The 24,719-nt window shown below is 39.2% G+C and overlaps 1 protein-coding gene and 1 long non-coding RNA gene across 2 annotated transcripts in view; both read right to left on the bottom strand.

The window, feature by feature from the left end:
* Nucleotides 1-8,470: 8,470 nt before the first annotated feature.
* On the bottom strand, nucleotides 8,471-15,423 carry mtpn (myotrophin). The gene is made up of 5 exons (XM_057323655.1): nucleotides 15,291-15,423; nucleotides 15,103-15,179; nucleotides 13,412-13,525; nucleotides 11,468-11,551; nucleotides 8,471-9,137 (listed from the first exon to the last, which is right to left on the bottom strand). Exons 2-5 carry the CDS (start codon nucleotides 15,172-15,174, stop codon nucleotides 9,051-9,053), a joined length of 357 nt encoding a protein of 118 aa, XP_057179638.1. The 5' UTR covers nucleotides 15,175-15,179; nucleotides 15,291-15,423; the 3' UTR covers nucleotides 8,471-9,050.
* An 842-nt stretch (nucleotides 15,424-16,265) lies between these two features.
* Nucleotides 16,266-24,719, bottom strand: part of LOC130547598 (uncharacterized) — a 32,577-nt gene continuing 24,123 nt past the window's right edge. Inside the window, exons 7-12 of the long non-coding RNA XR_008961901.1 lie at nucleotides 23,461-23,604; nucleotides 23,095-23,394; nucleotides 20,987-21,107; nucleotides 20,642-20,802; nucleotides 18,171-18,273; nucleotides 16,266-17,641 (exon numbers count right to left, since the gene is read on the bottom strand). This is a non-coding gene — a long non-coding RNA (uncharacterized LOC130547598). The remainder of the gene's footprint in view (nucleotides 17,642-18,170; nucleotides 18,274-20,641; nucleotides 20,803-20,986; nucleotides 21,108-23,094; nucleotides 23,395-23,460; nucleotides 23,605-24,719) is intronic.

Below are 24,719 nucleotides of genomic sequence, written 5' to 3'. Positions count from 1 at the left end.
CTAGATAAGAAGCACCTCGCCACACAAAGACAAAATATGGACCTGAAGAGATGTGTGACTAATGTTCCCATTCAGTTTTCAGAAGAGACTGATGCTGGCGACACGTCACTGCTGGTGCTTTATATTCAAGGTTTGCTATAATATGAAAAACATCCCAGCATGACAGAGACCCGAGCGGATAGAGCAGGTGAATGTGAAAAACATCAGCAGCTGGTGTGATTTCAGCAGATCATCAGGTCTCTCCACGCGGCTCCAGGGTTCTGAGCGTGGACAGATGCTGTGAATGTCCTCCAGCTCCACAGACGGATATCACATCACATACCAAACCCCCTGGGAGAACGAGAACCGCCGAAGGTGCTGTCTGAGATCAGTTTAGGAGTGGGTCACTGCTTAAGTAAACCTGCCGATAAGCACCGATCCCAGAGAAGAGCTGGTCTGAATCTACTCACACGACAGCGATCTCAAACACTTCTCTTACATTTCAACAGAAGAAATATAAAAAACACAGTATGATCAAATCTACCCAAATCCAGATTATATGGAGAGATGCGTGCATTTTCTCCTGTTGGTGGTGCTGTCGGAGCATGTTTGTGTGTGTAAACGCAGGAACTCGGGTTGGTGATTCTTCCAGAAAACTATGGAAAATACTTTAAGGTGTTGTTGGGCTTCAGATCCAGGTGGGCGCTCTTGTGAGACCCTTGAAGTAATTGGCCTGGTAAACCTCAGATATGGTAATGCCCTCCGATTGTTGGCTTTGTGTCTCTGAAGAGCTGTAATTGGTGCACCGTGACGTCGCGTATAAACGCACCGGTTCATCTGCTATTAAAAACAATGAAAGAGCACTAGAGAGAACAACAGCTCTGACATCTACATCACCCGTCTGTCAGGCTCACCTGAGGCAGGTGACACAGTGTAAAATCAATTAACTAGTGTGTAACCCAACAGATATGGTTGATGTAAACATTGCTGGATCACAGCAAACCTGATTTTAAGTCATGCAACAACACACCTGTCAATCACAACTTCACAAACTTTGTATGGCAGGAATTTTGTTCCAGGAATGTTCAGGAACACATTTTAAGAGCAATTATGTGAAATAAACCAGCCATACTAATTAGTATGCAAGATTAGAATGAATGCATTCCAAATCAAGAAATTCGTCTGCGTGTTGAATAGTAATCATGTTGAAAATAGTACTCTGCAGACGCAGCGGATTATAAATGTATGAACAGACACAGGATTTTCTCCACTCACTGTGAAGTGTGTGTTATGAGCATTAGATATTTACATTAGAGGAATGACTTGCCCATATACAGACTCATGCATCCTCTCACATGAATGACATAATCACACTAATGGGCAAAATGCTTTGGACAGACATCCATGTTTTTTCCCACAGTCTAAAATAAACCCATTCAGGGAGCTGAGAGACAGGGAGAGAGAGAGAGAGAGAGAGAGAGAGAGAGAGAGAGATAGAGAGATAGACAGAGAGTTCATGGGGGCCTCGCGCGCTTCTCTGCGCGTCTGACAACTTAATTGCAGGTGCGCAAAGGCAATTAAACTCTGAGAGACGCAAGTGGAAAGTTCGAGAAACGCTTGCGGTTTAAGAACAGATTCAACATCATCAACATCTTTGTAACATTTAAAGTAAACACATGATGAATGCTGATCATCGGTTCTCAGATGCGCGGCACTGTCAGACACCCGCCGGTAGCGCGTAATTAAGCGTGCGGAGCGCGCAGACTGGGCGGGTCTGACCCGTCACCCAAAACAGACCCAACAGAGACAGAAAAACACAACTTCAGCTCTCACGCACGCAAACACACACCTTAACGATTCATGAGAAATAGAGGTTGACCCGTGGACTCAATGAAGAGCACTGGGTGTTTTTCCATTACGCGTAACATAATCTCTTACTTTCTTTTCATGTTGAACTGCTTGAATGAAAGCACGCATACGGTATACTACTACAGTAACTGCGTCAGAAATCACATTTAAATCGAGTATAGTATTCCTGGATAATACTACACGCACCATGTTTGCATTGTCATGTGACCTGATGACCTAGGCTACTAGCATCAATAATTGACTCTGGTGTTAAACAAAGGCCGTTTCTCAATTCTAAGAATACGAAGAATGGACTTGTGTTCTTGTGGAGACCGGTCTTGCCAGGCAGTCTCGGAAGAACGAACTTGGATGGACGCGCCGCAGTGACTTCTGGGACTTCAAGCGGGTTCCGTGCGCGCTCAAGGCTGCATTCGATGCATCCGTGATATCAAGAACACATCCGTGTAATTTCATTCGATCTCTGTTCTTGTGCTCTTGAGTATTGGAACCTGACTTTGACGGTCAAGCGAGAGCACGAGGACACAAGACCACTGAAGAACGCATATTGAGAAACGGCCAAAAACGAGGAATTTCACTTACACTTTCATTTACCTTACAGTAGACAGATTGGGATGCAGCACTTGTCTACTATTGATTGAATACTATTTTTCCATACTATACACTATGAAAGTAGGAAGATTCATATAGAGAGTATGTGAAATAGAATGTACTATGCAGACTCTCAGTTATTTACTACAGGTGTATTTGGCTTTCTACCCTTACAGAAAAGACACATGAATTTCACATGTTTTTTACATGTTTTTCGCATGTGATCACATGTATACAACATGTGTTTAACATGTGCAAAAAACACACGTGATCACATGTGAAATGTGTGTTTTTGGATTCCCACGTGAAACCCATGGGATAACATGTAAAAACCCATGGGATGACATGTGCAACATGTGGTGACGTGAAGAACATGTGATCACATGTGGAGACATGTCGCATATGTTATCCCATGGGTTTTTACATGTTATCCCATGGGTTTCACGTGGGAATTCACATGGAATTCACACCAAAATGTTCCAAAAACACACATTTCACATGTGATCACGTGTTTTTTTGCACATGTGAATTTCGTGTGTCTTTTCTGTAAGGGTAGTAATCATTTGATGAACAGATAGTGTGCACATACATACATACATACATACAGTATATTTCAGGTCTAAATCTAAGCCAAAGAAGGAGAGGCAGTATTTGTTTTTTTAATCAGAACTATAGTGTCTGTGAGGTGTAAATTCTTTTAACTTTAGTGATAGATCAGATGAAACTTTACTTGACAGTCTTTCCAACTTACAGTGAATAAAAGCTCTTTAAAGGCAGAAGATGAATGGACTTTGGATGGCTGCTTATCTGATCAAACACACGGCTTTACGAGTGGAGAAAACAGCACAATTAATAGAAAGACACCAAAGCTTAGATTTGTTATTATTTGTGCTCAGAATGCAAAGCACAAAACAAAAATCTACAACTCGATCTTCACTGTGTAAGGTAAATGTGTGTGGTATTTTCAAAACATTATAAATATTGGAAGAGTATTGAAAGAGTAAGAGTTGAATAAAGTGTTAAAACCTAAAGCAAGCGTATTCCGAGTATGTCATGTCACCCAACCTCATTCTGTCAGACACTGTCACTCACCGTAGCGTTATTCACCGGCCTTCTCTTTAATAACCGATGATTAATTTCTCAACGACTCTATAATCTCCGGCCTGCAGCAGACGGACTCTGGTAATGCGAGACGGCCGTCCGCAGACCCTCAGCACTCCATCAAAGACGCCCCCTCACCCTACAGGGCGCACAGAAGAGAACATGCAAATGATAGAAATTATTCAAATAACCAGACTGAGGGGACTTCCACCAGAGAGAGAGACACACACACACACAGACCGACATCTCTGCTGGCGGGTTTCACACTTGTTCTTACATCCTTTATCTCTCAGAAAACCAGCACAAGAAAGTCTCGTGTGTGTCTCAGATGTTTCTCTTGAGGAAAAGAGTCAGAAATCACACAAATGTGTCTGTCATTACAGTTTGAGAAGAGATGTCAACAGTGTGTCAAACTGAGCTCAGATTTGTCAAGTCTGCAATCAAAAGTCGATATTATTGAAGATCTCAAATATTTCTCATCAAATCCGGATTCTTTGACCTCTACAATCTACATTCATACACACCTCCATACTCTTCATTTGTGCCATGGACACTTTCATTTGTTTCTCTTTTTATGTCGCCAAACCAATTGAGACTAAGTTCAGCCTTAAATGAAACACAACTGAGAACTCAACATCAAACCTACCGAGCTATTGAAAGAGCAACATCTGAGCAATAACATGATCCTCAAGAGAGCTTCTGCCTTTAATTGTATTTAATTTAGAATTGAAAGAATAAAAGCAAATCGTGAATAAACACAACACAAACACAGCAAATGACAGAAGATCCAGAACCGTAGAAAGAATAAAGCAAAAGTTCAGACTCATAAATGTTGGCCACAGGACAGTGACTTTCATTTGAAAAGAAAGACACGGCTTGACTTATTCACAAAGCTTTGCCTCGATTAACCAAACGTAACTTTCTTCATTAAAATGCTGTTCACTCTTGAGTATTCCCCTGTCATATCAGTCAGATAAGACCGCGTGTGTGTGTGTGTTGTGGGTTATTAGCAGAGCTCGTGAGATCTCGCTCTGATAGTAAATGCACCTGTTTGTTTATTTCATTTGAGACTTTGACAGTCATGTGATGATAAATCTGACACTAGCACAAAGCAAATGAACTGCACACGGTTTATAACGTCCATAACACAAAGAGCCACAAAGAGTCATACAGAATGAAACAGCGTAAAGTCAAGTAAATAATTCAAAACTGCAAAGAAAAGAACTTTCTCTCATACAGTATATATTCAATTTGATCTTTACAGATGTTATTGCGAAAGCTTCCCTGTTCTCCCCGATATGAAATAATAACCGTATTTAGTGTTGGGCTGTCTGCATGAGCGCTCTGAGCAGATATCTATCATATCTATAGTAAAGCAAACGGGCTGGCCTTTCTTAAAGCAGCCTATTAGAAAATGATGAAGTACTCATAACCACAGTAAACTACATGCTATAAGACACAGTAACAACGACACGCCGCAGACAATGACATTAAAACCGTCAGGACCAATGAAAAACATTCTTCCACAGGGAGCAATCGATAGTGTGATCTGAACCCTCTTTATATGTGAAAGAGTGTAACCGAGGTCTGGCAGACCGCACACACACGCACACACAGACACGCACGCGCACGCACGCGCATGTCTGGTTTACTATTCCCGCACGCACGCACGCACGCGCACGCACGCGCACGCACGCACACACACACACGAGAATCCATTCTCTCAGTTATATAGAGGAGGTAATGTTCACTTTCACACTGTAAATCTGATCGTTTATCATTTCTCCTGGAAAGTGTGATATGGGCCCGCTGACTCCAGGGTTTTAAAACGGATTCTCTTTGATGACAATCACTGCTACCGGAACCTTTAAAACATTTAACTCAACGAGTGATGATACCACTGAATATATCATCAGTGTATTTTGTTATTCCTATTTTGTTAAAATAAACAGAAAATATGTAATGTAATGGAGCTCTAGAGCACAATTGTTCTAAACTCTTTAAAAGCAAAAATTCTTAGAAAAATGTACCATGGTTTTATTATAGCAAAAGTGCACAAAACACATTTTTGGCCTATTGATTGCCATTTCTATTACGTATGTTGTATTTAACTCGTGTCATTTTTCATTTGATTAATTTAGCATTTATTACAATGCTGTAGTGATCATTTTGATTACAACATAAATTTTATATGCTAAATAATTCAAATAAAAATGTAAAATTATTATTTTTATAGTAATGAGCCATCTCAATAAATCATTATTTTACAACAGATACACACCGTAAAAAAATGTGATCATTAAGTTATATATTGACATTTTTTTTGTGTAATTACATTTCAATTGAATCTAAATTTCAGTAATAATCAATTACAAGTATTTTATTTATTTAGTCAATTTCAAGATTATACATTATAGCAAGCTTTGTTGTAACTTGTATAAAAATGCCCCTCTCTCTCTGCCTCTCTCTCTCTCTCTCTCTCTCTCTGCATGCTTTACTAGCTACTGAAATAATACAGTATTTGTCCTCATGTCCATCACACAGAACATTCAGCTCACGCGCACTGGACAGATTTTTTCCAGCTCAAATGTGCAGATACAGTAGAACGCAGTCACTCTAAATTCAGCGTAAAGGTCACGGTGTAAACGTCCTTCTGGCCCTCAATACACACGAGCGATTAAGCGGCGGCCCGTCTCCAGCGCTGACACGTGTGCCGCCAAACTATTCAGTGACAATTCCAGAAGAGATCCAAGAGTTTCCACTCCAGGCCCCATCCGGAAATTTCTTCAAGTCTCAGTTTCAGAACACAGTGAGCTGTCTCTTATAACTCCATTCACGGTTCATTTCAACAGTTTGATGTTGACATGTTTAAATAAACATTTCAGATTGGGTTGAACAGTCTTTTTTGTTAGACTGAAATATTTTTTCTTATAACTCGCTTTGTTAAGCGCAGAGTTCTGTGGCTGTAGCTCATTACCCAGAATGCACTGGTTTCCTTCATCTCATTTGTGTCTTCCATTGTTTCTCATCTGAACACCAGCGGCAGTGATAAATCCTCTTTTATTCGCAATTAAACTGGTTGTTACAGCAGTCTAGCGGGCATCGATTTCCCAGGGAACGCTCGTCCAGCTCAGGGCTGCAGCGTTTGGCTGTGATTCAGCACTCAACTTTCACCGGACACGCTTACCAGATCCACTTCCATTACAAACACAAATTAAAGAGACGCCCGTCTGGAGCCCTCAATCTGTACCGCTCAACACATAAACACACACCAACACACACGCGTACGCACGCCAAGAGGTCTGGAATCGAGCTTAATTAAAGTCAGCTTTGAAAATTTTCTGTGCTCATATAAGCCCTAAAATGACTACAAACACTGCAGATTTGCTTGGCCTGTTTTCTTAAATTCTTATGGGTTGTGGTTAAAGAGCGCTGTCAAACACACACACAATAAACAAGCCGTTCTATCCGCTCTTTTATCCAATTCCTTGTTTTTAATTGGGACAAATCAACTTCGTAAAATGATTTGCAAAATAGTGCACACAATGGGAGAAATGCAAACACATCAAGACATCCATTATCTTCAATATTTGGAAAGATATCAAGACTTAAGGTCTACTGCCATACAGCCCTCATGCTGATGTGTTTGTGTATACATGAGGAAACAATTTTTAGAAATAAAGATTGAAGGTTTCTCAGACAAAACCTCGAACACAAAGACAAATAACAATTATTTAAGTCATTTAAATGAGATACTTCATTAAGCACAATTTCAGGGTAGATGATCACAAGGCATCACTCTGCATGCAGTCGCCGTGGCAACAGCACAGCATGTGTTAATGAACCCAGCTGTTGAGACTATCGGTTATATGGACTGCTGCCAGTGTTTGTGTTTGTAAGCGTGTGAGTGTGTAAAACTGTGCGAGACACACACACACACAAATACATTTTTTTTGTAATGTGCATTTACAAGTAACACAAAAACAAACAAACAAAAAAACAGTGGGTGGGACTTTTTTTTTAGACACTGTCATTTGATTGAACGGTGGGTGTTACATAATGTAAGAGCAGAGCCAACTGCACTCATTGGTCAAAACCTAAGCGGCCTTGATGATGTCACTCAAAATGTCATTTAAGAGCAGGTTATTACATTTTAATGAAAGATTACATGATAAGATTAAAGTTATTTTAAATTAGAAAAGTGAAAATGTGACGGCACATAATAAACACTGAAATTAGTCAAATGTGACTGACATGTTGACTTTAGGCCTGAGCAGATGACAAAAATAATCACAGCACACTTTCTGTCTTAAAAGATAAAACAAGTAAATGAGCTGCTTTATATTCAGGGAATGTCAGAGAGAGAGAGAGAGAGAGAGCGAGAGAGAGAGCGAGAGAGCGCAAGCGAGCAGGTACCGCTGACATTAAACTTTATTAGGAAGTTGTGCCGCAACTGAATAATTGATTTCTTAGTGTTGTGGCAAAAGTGTGAGAGCCGCTGAATGATGAACAAAAGCACTTCATTAAGCAAAACACACAGTTAACACAAGAGACTTCAACATCAAATTCCTGCCCGCGCACACACACACACAAACGTGACAAAGTCTACACAATCATTTGAAATCACTTTTATTTGTTTTCAAACTGACTTTACAACAATGCCAGATATGGATGTTTAAAACGTTCATTTGAGGATCAATGATAAGATTCTGAAGACTTAATGAAAAGCTGAAATACCATCATGCAGAGAGAGAGCGCGAAAGAAATAAAGAGAGAGATTCCAGACAGAAGAGTAAGACATCTCGTCTGGACAGCAGAAAACGTCTCTACTTTGTAGAGTAAGACATGTCTACCTCTAGAGAGAGAGAGAGAGAGAGAGAGAGAGACAGGTCTCTCTTCATGTGGATAGACGTTTCTAAAAACACACAACAGCTGAGAATTATTTTATTTCTTTCTACAACAACAAAAATTCAAGAGAGCACAAAGGCAAATGTGCGGCCAGTAAAATGAGTGTTTTTTTGTTTGTTTTCTGAACAGCTAATATGCAGGAATGTCGTCTGATCGATGTCGGGCCGGAGTGTCGCTCAGCTAGTTTTCTTTTTCAAAATCCTATGAACTAACCACTCATTTCTAAATCACAATCGCTCCTTTTTTGTCTTACAGTCCGAAAAAATAAATGCACACATCAATTTCATTCTCTACTCTACATACTGTGTTTCGTGCTGTCATACAGGTGGTGTCCGACGGCTTTCCCATTGGTCCTTACGGGAGGCGTGAGTGACAGGTCCATCAGCCAATGGCTGCATTTGATAAACTAGAGGAGACAGCACCTGTTCGTCTCCCAAAATAAAATAAGACCATGAAAAAAACTAAAACAACAGGAAAGCAAGAGGAGCTGATGCAGTCGCTTGGCGGAGACAGAGAGGCGTGTGTGTGTGTGCGCGAGTTTGTGTGTGTTTGTTGGATTCGGTGGCTGCAGGTTCAATCCTCTCTGTTGTTCAGCAGCAAGTGACTCACTTCAGTAGCTCTTTGATGGCCTCGCTCTCGGCCGCCTCGAGCGCGCTGAGACCATCCGGACCTTTCCGCTCCTTATCAGCACCCTGGAGAAACACAAACACGCAATCATTACACATACGCAACCCCTAATGCAGAAACAAAACACACACAATCATCCTTACTTAACAGCACTGACACACACACACACTTATAAACCCACAGGATCAAAGCAGTTTTACTACCCAATAAAGTCCACTGCAGGATTCTTTTATCACCACCACACACCTAAACAATACTTCTGTGATCCTATTAGAAACTACTAGTTATCAAAACCCAACAAAACTCAACACTGTTAAACACAACAAACACTGTCACACACAATGCAACACCATCAAACACATTTCAACACTGTTGCACACATTTTAACAATGTTCAATGCTGTTACTCACATATCTACACATTCGACACTGTTAACCACATTTCAACACTGTTTCACACATTTCAACACTGTTACACACATCTCTACACTGTTCAAAATTGTTTCACACCATTCATCACTGTTAAACACAATTCAACACCGTTACACACATTTCAACACTATTATAGTGAGAAACACTCAGCTCTATCCCCCATAACCCAGATGACATTCCACTTTACTGCTTACACACCTCCTCCAGCGCCCAATATGAGCTGATTATACAATTAGTGAGTAACACCAAAAGTCTTGTGCATAATCTACATGGGGTCGGTACCTCAGGGGCCCTCTAATACAAAGCAAAGCTTTAATCGATCGGCCACTTGTTCTTTACAGAAATATTTTGCACTGCATTCTCTATGTGGATTAATGTGAAGTATTGATCTGTGCAGTGCACAGGCTCTGAATTACTTCTCTTTACCTCACAGTTTCAAGTAACGTCACCTGAAGTCACTGTTAGACTTCTGGAAGTGTCAGTCTGATCAACTCTGAGCTCAACGTCAATGGTCAAAATCACAGCTACTGGAAGACTGTACACAATGTTTAAGATGTTTCAATAGAATAGCTCAAAATAAATAACTTGTGTCAAATGTGACCCTGGATCACAAAAGCAAGGGAACATTTTTAGTAAAAAACAAAAATACATTGTATGGGTCAAAATTATCGATTTTTCTTTTATGCCAAAAATCATTAGGATATTAAGTAAAGATCATGTTCCATGAAGATATTTTGTAAATCTCCTACCTTAAATATATAAAAACTTAATTTTTGTGAGTGGATGGCCTGCCACAGTGCCCCTGATTAACAACTTCAAAGGCAATTTTCTCAGATATTGTCCTATTCTAACAACTCATACATCAATAGAAATGTTATTTATTCAGCTTTCAGATTATGTAAAAATCTCAATTTCGAAAAATTGACCCATAAGACTGGTTTTGTTGTCCAGGGTCACAAATGTCTTTAGGGCGTTACTAAATAAACAAAATGTAATATTTATAATGGTTCTTGGTAAATAAATATTAATAAACAATTTGCAGTGATTTAGTCTGTGGTGTGAATTAGGGCTGTCACGATTATGGAATTTGGCTGACGATTAATTGTCTAATAAATCATTGCGATTATGACGATTAATTGTCTGTTTTAGAGCTTTGACTTTTAATTCTCATACATTTTTTATTCAGCTTTGAAATGACCATATTGTTCTGAATATAAAGATTATGTTCTTTTTCTTGGAAATACATAGGAAAAAATTGGGTCATCATACTTAAGGTTTAGGCTTATACCTGTCAATAATACAACTGCAGTAATACAAAAGTATTACCATGCTTTAGTTACAATATACAATAAAATATGCGATATGCAGATGCACTACAGCTCCACCTAGTGTCTTCTATAGAGATGATCTAAAACCATCGCCATGAGGTCAAACAGTCGCGATGAGACGATTATTTAATAATCGTGACAGCCCTAGTGTGAATAACATCATTCTGTCCAGTTAAACTGAAACCCACAATAAAGAAATCTGTAAGAAACTGATGTTAGGTATCAGTGAAGGGGATGTATTTCAGTACCAGACGCATCAGAAAGAACACAGCAAAATATTCCTTTCAATCCACCAGTGCAACAGTCACAAAAGTCCAATCAGACCCAGCAGAGACCTCACAGCTGCCCGAGGCCACAGAACACGCGTGTGCGGTGAGACGGGGTCCTGCGGGACGTTATCTCACAGTAAAGAATGTGCTGTGCTGTTCAGAGGGTCACTAATGCCCCCCTACTCTGACACAAGCGCATTATATAACCCTGAGTGACTCTGCTGGTATCAGCGCTTACAGTACAACAAGCTTTAAAACACACAAACAAAAAGACTGTTCTCTCTGCTCGCCTAAAAGCTCAAAACACACACACACAGCTCTCTGCTGACCTGCTGAAAAACTAAAGGTTGTGTGAACGTGTTTGTACCTTTTCTAGAAGAATCTTGACGCAGGTCACGTGACCCTCGTAAGTGGCAGACAGCAGCGGGGTAATACCGTGTTTATCTGGAGCCTGTAAGAGTAAAAATCACAAATCAGGAACATTCATACGCTTTCCCTCCAGCACAAGGACATATCGCAGTAATTCTGTAAAAAAACGCCTCTCTTCAGCATCCTCTATGAATTACAGAGATGTTGAGATGGGTTTATCAGCGGACTTCAGAGGTCTCTTATCTCACAAACATTCTCTGTGTGCTGAGAGTGAACGCCGACAGACTAAATGAGTGCAGAAATGGAAAAACAGTCCACTTATTAGCCCACATTTGTGATATTCTACATTACTTGATGTTTTTTCTATACAGGCAAATTGAAAATATAGAAAAAGACACTACAATCTGGTGGTGTGTTATGTAAGCAACAATGACCACGTTTACATGGACGTCAGTAATCGAATTATTTGCCTTATTCTGAGTAAGCTAACATTGCGATTAAGGTGTTTACATGAGTTGCTTTAAGAATATACCTTTCATGTTCCCGTTTTACATGTTACACTACATAATTTGTCCCTAAGCGACATCCCCTCCATAATTTCATGTACCAACAAACAGTTCGTCTTCGCCAAGGTACCACATACAGTTTTTGGCGTTTCATTTAATTTCTAGAATTGTTGGCTTCTTTCTTGTTTCCCATTTTGACCAAAAATGTGCTTTCTTGCTTGAAGCCATGTTGTTTGCCGTAATTGAAACGGCTGTCCACTGCCGTGCGTGTGTGTAACCTGTCGCAAAGTGCCGCGAAAGTTCCTATGCGCCGGTAATAGTGCGATTAAGCCGTGTACATGTCTATACCGCACTTCGATAATGCGACTAAAACAGGAGTACTCCACCCGTCTTAATTCGATTTGTGTTTACTACGATTATGAGTTTAGACGGATTAAGCTAATCAAAAAGCTCTGTTTACATGGTGCATTCTTAATCAGAGTATTGTCTTAATCGTGTTAATATCAGATTATTGTTGTCCATGTAAACGTGGTCACTGACACGAAGCAGTTAAATTATTAACTGAAAATATTACAACTAAAACCTAAAACATTTTAATACAATAGCAATATTAAAAATAAATAATAAAATGGTACCAATGTAACAATTTTATAACAAATGTGCTAAGAATGTAACTAAAAATAATAAAACCTAATTCAAAGTATTAATACAACTAAAATAAATCTAAAATTATGTTAGAGATTAGAAGACACAATAGTGATTACATTTTTAATATAGAGGTCTCCAGCTGATTATAGACATAACTAAATGATCTTTAATTATTAAAAATTCTTGAAATCTGTTAAATGTCTTGTGTTTGGATTCTCAGTGATGTCTCAGGACCTCCGAAAAATCTCTGATCTGAATCCGTGTTTGAAAATCTTTAAAGTAGTCTTTTTTTACCAATTTCTACAAAAACAATTACATGATTTACATAAAAACAGACTTCAGGAATAGTTTACCTAGTAAATACACTTTCAAAATGTACTATTTCAGTTTTGCTAAGCTCAAGATAAGCATGTCTTTTTCTCACAAACGCTTCAGAAGTCATTTATTAACCCACTGGAGTCATTTGCATTCATTTAATGATGGAATAATGTGCTTCTACATGTTGACCTTCATAAAATATTATATAATACACTTTAATATAAACGCATTTGAGCAACTGAAGAAATGAAGTCATATACATCTCAGATGCCACAAGGGCGAGTGTTTGTGTTGACTATTTCGTTAAAAAAGTGAAATCAGGGTGTTTTAAGGAAGTTTGTATGGTAATAGTAAGTCATCCAGAACTAATAAATACAGCGACTCCACAAACATGAACATCTACAGTATATTAAACATTAACAGGTGCACATTTGAAATGTGTGTGTGTTTGACAGCAGAAGATACGTTACGTTGACATCTGCTCCTTTAGACAGAAGAAACTCCAACATCTCTGAATGACCACAGTCTGCGGCGTAATGAAGAGGCTTCCGACCGCCCTCCAGAGTCCTGTTCACGTCCTCCGCCTACACGCACGCACACACACAGCAAATTACAGAGGGCAAATGTCACCACATGAATATTCACCACCTGCACCGAGCGGCTGACAGACATCACACACACTTATGAAAAAACACATCAATAACACAAGTTTTAACATTCATAGTTGTCATAGCAATGTTAATTCAGTCTAATTATCAAACTTTTAGGACAAAACACTCAACGTGACTAAACAACTTAAAATGAGGCATTTAAAAAAATTGTTTTATTTGTGGCTGATGGGAATTATAACAGCTCTGTTCCAAACTTTAGTGTGCTGTGCTCCCTACATAGGCGACATTTGATTTGAAAGCATCATCTGGTGGAGGTGATCCCACAATGCACTGTGATTAGCTCAGTGAACCAAACCATCCAAACTGCTCAAGAGTTAAAAATCAGTTAAGATTTGATTTCAGTTGGGATGTTAGCTGCCCCGCAAACACACTTTTTAATCCCAATGTAAACATTTGATATAATTCAACAACGGAAACGGTTCTTTAAACAGTTTGTTATTCATAAAACAGTTTGATATCTGTGAATCAGACTGATCTTCATTCATTCCTTTCTCTTTACACAATAAACATAATGAGGCGTGTGAACTTTGGTGTGAACCGCTGAGGTGAAAGAGTCACGTCACTGACAATACCACATGTGAATCCTGTCAAATATCACCAATTTCTTAAAAAAATGTAAAAGCAAAGCAGTTTCATCTGCAGGACAGAGACAGGTGACTTCTGTTATCCGTTTAAGAAATGGAGTCACCTTTATCATGACATCTGCAGTAAGGAAGTCTACAAGTGTTAAACCCTGCGGTTCTCAAGCTGAAACACACAACGCCTGTGGTTACCTCACCACATCCACAAATAACCCCCCCCCACACACACAGAAAGAAGAACTCTGGAACACACACTATTATTCAGCCCTGAAACACACTCGAACAGACACACACACACACAGGGTCAACACAGCGAAAATCATCTTGTACTTGTTTCTGCAAGCACTTTCTGTCCAGTGTGTGTGTGTGTGTGTGTGTGTATGAATCGTGTATACAATTACACAAGGAGGTGATGTGATATTGTGACACAAGATACACACTTAACAGATGAACTACAGGCCAGTGTGTGTGTGGTACTATTAGATCAATCTAAAACACAAGCACAAACTCATTATATGAATGAAGCACATTTTATTCTTTACATTTTTCTAAGAAATGTTGATGATGCCGTTTTAAATTCTTCAGATTAGTTTCCTTGATCAAATGCACCTGATGCTTTTAACCCTGGGCAAAAGTACTATGGAAATAACATGTTTTAGTTTATGTGTGTGCAGGTAATAACAAGTCCTGTGAATACATAAATATTATGGTATAAGAATACGTTATCATACACTTCCCTGCTTTTACTATAGAGATAACATCGCAGTACCACAACACATTCAGATGGTTTGTCAGTACCATGGTATTACCATCAGATACCACCACGATACTGTGCTGTATTTTACTTTACTGTAAAGAGAGAGAGAGAGAAAGAGAGAGAGAGAGAGAGAGAGGGAGAGAGAGTCTCACCTTCACCAACAGAGTCTTCACCTCATCCAGATCTCCATTCTTCAGGGCCCACATCAACTCCTTATCCCCCATGTCACCTGAAACACACACACAAACAGGCCCGCACTGTTAAACCGCTCCGCAGCGGACGTTTTTCCGTGTCTTCGGGTGTTTCTCTGGTGTGTGAAGTGAGTATGTGTGTCACCTACCGGCTTTCAGACGTTTTTTGGTTTAACAGAAAGTTTGAGATCAGACACTGACGGGATCCGCCTGAACTGCAACCACCAGCGGCACGGACTTCCGCTATCAAACTACCGCCCGCAAACACTTCAGAATAAAAGTCCCCGTCCACACCCACCGCATCCACTACAGAACGGATACATGAAGACTCTACAGTATATTTGAAATGCAATGAAAAATGACATTGTACAAAAATAAATACACTGAAAATAAGTACACTGTCAGTCATTTCCATTTATTCACAATTTCACACCTAAAAACAAACCGGGTTGACCTACAAAATAAATAAATAGTTTAGAAAAATAAATATATATTTCAGCTCAATTACATAGTGCAAATAAAGTAATTTAAAGAGTACATAACTAGGGATTTTTAAGGTCCTACTTTGGTTTATGGAGTGTCCAGCAACAAGTTTATGTACATAGAAGGTGTAAAAACACTATTATTTAATAATAATAGGCAGTTATTCTAACTTTACTTCTTGACTGACTCTCAAATGATTCGTTCCACAATTCATCTGTCTAATCCCCTCCTTTCCGCTATCTTAGTCTGATGTGATTGGTCAGATGGTCTAGTCTGCTGTGATTAATTTACCGCAAATGAGGCTCAGAAGCTACAGGGCATTTTCCAAACGGCATTTATGCGCCCTTGAAGGGCCCTTGGCGAAGGGGACGACATTTGTAGGGGCGTTCCAAATGAAAGTGAACACCTGAATCCCTTCGCGAATGGCCCTTTCAGAAGTCCGTTAGCAAGGGTACATGGTCACTTCAAGGAATCACTTTCCATTTGTGATCACGTGATCTTGGATTACGAGTTCTCGCGATGCATTTTGAAGCAAATATGGTGCAGGATTTTGACGTTACCTAAATGTAAGTACAATAATTTAGTTTGTATATGTTTTACACTATTTTTGTCAGTGATAAATATGATTTAAGATGGTTAAAATATAGTATAAGATAATTTAGATTATTGAAAAGTATGTTTAATATGTTTAAAAATAGCTACTTGTTTATAGGTTTCCTTTATCATATAACGTAATTTCCTTTATAAATACCATTATATATATATGATACATTTTAAAGATATGGTTTAACATTTTAAATTGGTTATAAATATTCGGTTGGTTTTATTTTGTTCAAACATTTGTGTAACTGAAACAGGAAGTTATTCTGGACCACCGTTGAAGCACTTCTTCTTTACATCATCCAAAGAAAGTGAAAGTGACCTATTAGTCAGATATGGTGACCCATACCCGAAATGTGACCTCTGCATTTAACCCATCCAGAGAGTAGTGAACACACGCACAGCAAGTGGTGAACACACGTACACCCGGAGCAGTGGGCAGCTATCAGGGAGTGAAGAGGTCTATAGAATAGAAATAAAAACGATCTGTGAATAAAAATCTTGTACATGGATGTTCATGTGCATTTTTAAATCAGAGATGGGACCGGGACTTAGTATTCAGCCAAATATAAATGAAAGATTTATTTTGTTCTGTTAACTGTCGATCCCAGATACTGTATATTTGCCTATATATGGCTTATGTGTATTTGTGGTATTTATTCCCTTTCGATGAATATCAATTATTTCATTTGAATCACTCTAAGTAATAAACAGATCGTTGATTAATGTACTGTTTCTCAAGCAATGTAAAGAGTTTGTAAAAGAGTAGGAGGCATCACTTCAGAAAAATGCTTGTATATAGGTCCACTATTAAAACAGTTAATAGGGGGCACGTCTGTCAATCTCAACTGTTTGGCTTTAGTTAAACTTTCGTTGTATGGAAAAGAATTGAATAAGGATTCTTAAAAAATTCATGAATTTCTTTCAGAGTGAGCTGCCCTTTAAACAGCACGGACACAAACACACACCACAGTCGTCCTTCACCCCCTCTTTCTCTCTGCGTGTGAAATATGGAGGACGACAGACCTGCTCGACACTATTATTGCTTGAAATAAGCTCTCAGAGGCAACCAAATCACTTAGAGGACAAAAGGAGTTATAAGAGAGAGAGAGATTTGTGCGTGGTGGGGGTGGATGGGGGGCGGATGGGGGGCGGGGGGTGTTATAAAACCAGCACTTGAAGAAAATACAGTATGACTGTGCATTCTGAATTCAGATGAGGGTGTTGCGATATCCCAGGAGAGCATGCCTGTAATGATATGCAGCGTTCTGAGGGTCTGCTGTGAGCCCCTAATGCTAATGCAGTCGCAATTACTGCAAACACTTAGGGTATGATGACAGGTGTCCACGCGTGCTGTGTCAAGACCCCGTACAGTACACGCTACAGGTGAACTGACACCAGTGTTGGGTAAGTTACTCTGAAAAAGTAATTAAATACTAGTTACTAATTACATATTCAATAGTGTAATTAGATTACTGTACAAATTAGTCTCTCCAAAAAGTATTTCATTACTTATAACTAATTACTTTCTATATCCTACATCAACCTTGATTAGAATTGATTCAAGGATAGACATTAAACAGCTTATTTAATTAATTCAAATAAATAATAAATAACTGCATAAATTATTCTTATTAACTGACCAAAGTATTACAAATGTGAGAAGGATACATTAAAGCATACATTTTAAAGTTAGACTTTTGATGTCATTTCCATTGAATATATTACACAGTGTTTAGTTTAATTACATCAGAAGTAACTGTAATTAAATTACAGAAAAATCTGAGTAATCCCTTACTTTACTTTTTCAAGGGAAAAGTGATTAAATTACAGTAACTAATTACTTAGTAACTAGTTACACCCAACACTGACTGAGACACATTACATTGTCTGGAGTGTTATCTATCACAAAATCATCTCATATACAGTAATTGTCTTATACTTACACAAAAAAGTGTGAAAAAGCTCTGTGTTGTACAGATGACAGGTGTTGCATAAGGGTTTTTAATGGCCTCCTCTGTCGGGCGTCTCCTCCTGAGCAGTTTCTTTCTGCAAACACAAAATAATCAAACTCATGCTTAAAAACTAAAGTGCTATCATTAATAAACACAAAGTATGTGTGCAGTTCATCCTCCTCATAAATCAAAGCACAGGAGAAATAAATCATTACGCCTCTACTCTTCTCATCGATTCTCTTTATCTCCTGCAAGCTCAACTTTATCACACGGGGACAATTAAAATAACAAATTAGAAGATAAAAAGAAGTTGGAAGTTTTCATGCAGGCTGGAATCCTCTGGTGTGTGTTGGGTTGGGTGGAGGAGGACAGATCGCTGCTGATATTTCAGAGGGAACTCAAGCGTGTCTTCCTGTAATTACAAACATTCCTCTTTATCAATGGACACACCCGTCTTCAACAAGCCCCTCCCACTCGTTGACACACTTCCTTCTAGTGATCTTGAATACGTGTAAAGATGTCGAATAAGGGCTGCGTAATTCGGTGAATCACTGTAGTTCAGTTCTGATGTGATTCTAATCAAACCGGATCAGACAGAACACCTCCTGGGTTCCCACAATGCCCTGTTCTCTCCCATCATCCATCACGACTGTCATGTCCAGAGCCGCGGCCGCAGAGGATTTGTATATGTGCTCTGTGATTGCATGTGACAACTTCATTACGAGCCGATCAAATCTTGCGCTTTCATCATGAGCGATACATGTCACTCTCTCTCTCTCTCTGAAATCTCATCCGTTGTTGACCTTAGATCCTTGTGTCTGATGTCAAAGGACTGATCACTTTCACTGACATGTGAAGTGACCAGTGTTGGGCAAATTACTCTAAGTAATTAATTACTAGTTACTAATTACATGTTCATTACCGTACAAATTACTCTCTTCAAAAAGTATTTAATTACTTATTATTAATTACTTTCTATATCCTACATCAACCTTGATTAGTTAAGTGATTCAAGGACAGACATGAAACGGTATAATATAATGTGTTATCAGGTGTGATAATATAGCAGAAATAGAAATTACTGCTCATGATGAATATCTGCTTAACTTTATGGTGAAGATACAGTCCAGAGCTCTTCTCAAAGGAGAAAAAACATAAACATACAGCACACACACACAGAGAGATGTTGACCATCATGATATGTTTCAGTAGACGTGTGAAGGCGGTTTTCGCTCGCCTACACGCGTCTGAGAATTACTCACGGTTAATGAGACACACACACATGAAACTCCTACAGACAGAGCATGTGTGTGTGTGTGTGTCAGTAAATGAAGTGAATGGCAGCTCTGGCCGTGTTGAGTGTTCATGACCAGCAGGAGGCAGCGTTCCGGTGTACGGACATACATTCAGAACACCTGCTGATTTCCCATCATCCTTTGCTCCTTCTGCTATTATTGAGCTGATGAGAGGTGTGTGTGTGCGAGAGAGAGATGCACAGTAGGGTGCTGGACTGACCTCTACATACAACAGAATATGGTACTGCTTACTAAACAACACACACTGAATACTGTTTTATTGAACACTGCATGAAACAGCAAGAACTCGACAGTGATAAACATTTCAAACAGTTCACACACATACATGATATGGACTTATCAGCTGATAGTAACTTAAGTTTGGTTGGTGGCTAGCTATGTTTACCTTGGTAACACTGGTAACGTTAACTAGCTGGAGATTTGTGTTTCCATGGTTACAGTGATGTTCTGGATTGATATCTGGGTTTGGTTAGTGTTGTAATTAAAAACTGATTCACACTTGTAGTGAAACATTAGCGCTCAACACCTTCAGAGCTCATGGACTCTAGTTAAAAATATATTTCCCTGAGGTGATTTTAAAAGGGACTTTGACTTCTACAATTCTCCTGTGTTTAAAGTTCAGGGGATTGTGGGAAGTGTTCTGGGGCGGAGCTAGAGATTTTAGATATAATTTCAGAATATTCTTTATCCTTCATCATCATCATCATCATCATCAAAGAAGAGGCATTCTCATTATGTACATTATATTAATTACATTTAATTATCTGCAAGTATGAGGATCATATGAGATTTTCAAACGACTAATTACTAATTACTGTCAATCAATTAATATACATCTCAGTGAGATCATCAAAACCTGGGTGTGATGCTTAAATGATTGTGTGTGACGCTGTCCAGAACACAGACTCCATCTGCCCACATACACACTAAATATAAACCCTGGACTAATGTCTGCTCTGCTTTGCAAGACAACACGCACACACACATGCGACTGCTAATAATTCTCCAGTTTTCAACTGTAGATCTACTGAATGAATGAGTTTTTGATATGACAAAACACATAAGATCGTAAAAAAGTTTGCCAAGTGTGTCACATAAAATGGAGCTCAAGTTTGAAATTGAATGTGAAAACATAAATAAACATACCCTGATATTCTCTCTCTCTCTCTCTCTCTCTCTCTCTCTCTCTCTCTCTCTCTCTCTCGATTTATGGAAATGTGCCTGAGCTGAAGTTCTTCTCTGTGGGGTTTTAGGGAAGGAACAGCCTTGCAGGTGTAAGAAAATGCATGCCTTCATTGCTCTGTTGCCTGTGGGACATAAACACATACCTGTCGATCTGAGATGACCCCATCCTTACCTCCACTTTCACTCAGTGAATATTCTAGTGTGCATAATAGGCAGCAGGGTCACAAACACATTGCACACAAACACATTTCTTCTGGAGTTCATTTTGAAATAAAAAAATCATACCGATAAATAACGAGTTTTTACCTACAGCCGGTGGGATCAGAGTCAGAGATTGTGATGCAATACAAGTTTCAGGCAGATGTCTGGAGGTCTGATGCTGAAATCCACCTGGATGTTATTGTGTGGAGCTCTGAACCTCATGAAACTGAATACAGATTATAAACAGAACGTATGAGAACGATCAGACACACACACGCACACGCACACGTCTGGTTTATTATCTCCGTGGGAACAGTCCATAGGCGTAATGATTTTTATACTGTATAAACTGTATATTTTATCCCCATAAGTTGGTGTGCATTCAGGTTTAGGTCCCCACCGGGATATTAAAACAAGGCCACACACACACACACACACACACGCGCGCGCGCGCGCACACACACACACACACACACACGCAGGTATTTTAATGGAATATAATGATATTCATTCCACACTGTATTGACTCAACATTATTTAACACATTCACACAGCACTTCTGGAAAATTTAATTCAAGGAAAGGGTGTCCATTTGTTTTCCTTTTCTGTAATGAATCTTTGTTTTTAACCTGTCATACCTTTTTTAAGTACAGAAGCCCCCACTGTAAGTGTTATTAAAGTAAGTGCTGACCTTCAGAGTTCTATGAGTTACATTCAAATGAGCTTCATTAACTACAGAACAGAGAAGATATTCTGTCCAGTGTGAAATTTATGAACGACTTAAGAACTTTAAGTGTTGCCAGTACACTGATCTGAACTACTGGTTACTCGAGTCATTAAAAAGAGTTAGGGTTGGAGATTTTGGACATGGATGGATAGATGGATGAACAGAGGGACAGACAGACAAACAAACAGATAAACAGACAGAGAGACAGACATATAAACAGACAGAGAGATAGATGAACAGATATCCACATAAACAGACACATAGACAGACAGACAGACACATGCACAAATGGACATAAAGACAGACAGATACATAAATATACAGTGAGACAGACAGATAGAGACACATACAGCGATAGACAGACAGATACATAAATAGACAGAGAGACAGACACACAGACAGACAGACAGAGAGACAGACAATCAGACAGACAGAGAGACAGACAGACATAGACAATCAGACAGACAGAGACAATCAGACAGACAGAAAATCAGACAGACAAATAGAGACAGACAGAGACAATCAGACAGACAGAGAGACAGACAGACAGAGACAATCAGACAGACAGACAGACAGACAGAGACAATCAGACAGACAAACAGACAGAGACAATCAGACAGACAGACAGACAGAGACAATCAGACAGACAGACAGACAGAGACAATCAGACAGACAGACAGACAGACAGAGACAGACAGACAGACAAACAGATAGAAAGTTGCATGAGTTGGTTCATTTTAAGCAGCTACAGTGTAATGAGTAAACAAACTCTAACAACAACAAAGCAATTACACAAATAACATCAGTAAAATACATTCAACCACACACAAACTTTAAACAGTGAGCACCTCATTCATGCAGACAGACAGACAATCTTTCTCCAGTGTGTGTGTGTGATAGCGGCCAGGCCGAGGGTCCACAGCCCACTTTACAGTGTGTTCTAAACTCTGACACACACACATTCATGTAGTGATAATCTCCAGTAATTATATTCCTCTGTGGCTCTGTATGCTTGATGGATGATGACATAACACCATTATTTAACTGAGAGATGATTAATGAGCTATGAAGTAAGCAGTGAATCCCCCCCGCCCGACTGACCCTCACACACCTCTGAAATAAACACAGTATTAGACACATGAAAAATGAGCTGGATTAAACGCCATTGTTCTCTGTGACGGGGAAACACAATTCATTCAGAATACACTCAAGTGTTATAAACTCATTTAGAAAAACTCCAGACGTCTCAGCAAAAGCTTTGACACTAACTGAAAACCTAAGCTACAGGTAACTGGACTCAACAAATCTGAGCTCAGTTTGAGACATTGTTGACATCGCTTCTGAAACTCTAATGACAGAGTGAGATGAAGTGAATGTGACTGAATTAATACTGAAATGAAACACAAGTTATGAAAGAATCCGTCATGAATAATTTTAGATGTACTTGGCGCTCAATGTCACATAAAATACAAACAAATTTTCTCACCTTCACACTGTGGGTGGTTTCCAGAGTCAGCAATAATGTGGAGCAGAAGACTGAAGCGTGTGGTCGTGTGTTATCTCAGGTGTGTGAATAAATTAATATTCAACATGAGGACAGACGCTGAAACGTGCTGTGAAAGACAAACAGCTCGGGATGTCTCTTTAAAACGAGTTTAACTTCCATCAGCTCTCAATCCTCCGAGGCAGCCGAGGTTTTTCAGATTTCAACGGCGGATGAGGAGACAGCGGCAGAGAGACTCTGGAGGAAAACGTTAAAACAGTCCGGACGAAGATCTCAGCAGAGCTGTGGAGGAGAAACATGAGTCAGTATCTCATATGAGGAGAATTTACCATCCCTTGAGTTCCTCACTTTTAAACGACTCTGTTTCCATCTTTTTGTTTTATCTGACGGAAGGACCAGTGTGTGTTCTTGTGTTCTGACAGCAGAAGAACATGCTGGAAAGATACTTGTGTTGCATTTTCAATGATGATCCGACATTTCAGAATGAAATCCCTATTAAGAAAGAAAACATCATTAGATCTCTTTAATATCTCAGTTATTTCTCCTCGACACCACTGAGATTAAAAGGAGATACAGTATATGAAACTTCTTAAGTCTCATCAGATATTTCTCCTGAGAAATAGAGTCAGAAATCTGACTAATGTCTCTGTCATTAGACTTTCAGAAGAGATGTCAACAATGTGTCAAACTGAAGATCTCAATATGAACTCAAAAAAAAACATTTGATTCTCATCAAATTTACTCAAATCCAGATTATTTGACCTCTACAATCTACATTCATTTTACACCTCTCTTCAACTGTCCTCACTATTTATCAAAATCAATATTATTGAATTAAGTGTCAGACTGAATGGCTAATGATGTAATCAGAATATGAGAAAATGTCAACAGCATTTGGATTTAAATGACACAAAGGTTTGTGGTTTTGTGGAGATTTGGCTCTTAAGGAACAAGTACAAAAAATGAAGCCAACAGAGATGATGAAGAAGAGCAGACAGAGAAGAGGAGTGTACAGAACACAATGTTCCTGCACTGAATATATAACAACAGAAAGACCTGAAGAACTCACAGCATCCTCACACACTTCTGTTTGCTCTTTGGTGAAGAACCTTCTTCTGATCAACAGATGAGATCAACACATGTTCTTCAGATCACTGGTTATTTAAAGTCCCCGTGGACCGGATGTTGCGTTTTTTGATGTATTTCCGAGTAAAATGGAATTTCAAATTAGAAAAATAGTGGGCGTGGCTTGCATTTTTTTTACTTTCGATTTGATTGGATGTATACACATAAAAACTGCACACACGTCTCTATCGCTCTGTCTCACTCTCTCTCTCTCACACACACACACACACACACACACACACACACACACACACACACACACACACACACACATCTCTCTCTCTCACTCTCTCTCTCACACGTGTGTGTGTGAGAGAGAGAGAGACGTGTGTGTTGAGAGAGAGAGAGAGATGTGTGTGTTGAGAGAGAGAGAGAGAGAGAGAGAGAGAGTGAGAGAGATGTGTGTGTGTGTGTGTGTGTGTGTGTGTGTGTGTGTGTGTGTGTGTGTGTGTGTGTGTGTGTGTGTGTGTGTGAGAGAGAGA

This window comes from Triplophysa rosa, linkage group LG24 (assembly GCF_024868665.1).
Source record: "Triplophysa rosa linkage group LG24, Trosa_1v2, whole genome shotgun sequence".
Taxonomy (NCBI): Eukaryota; Metazoa; Chordata; class Actinopteri; order Cypriniformes; family Nemacheilidae; genus Triplophysa; species Triplophysa rosa.
Note: the sequence above shows the minus strand (reverse complement) of the source record. Positions and strands in the feature narration are given on the sequence as shown.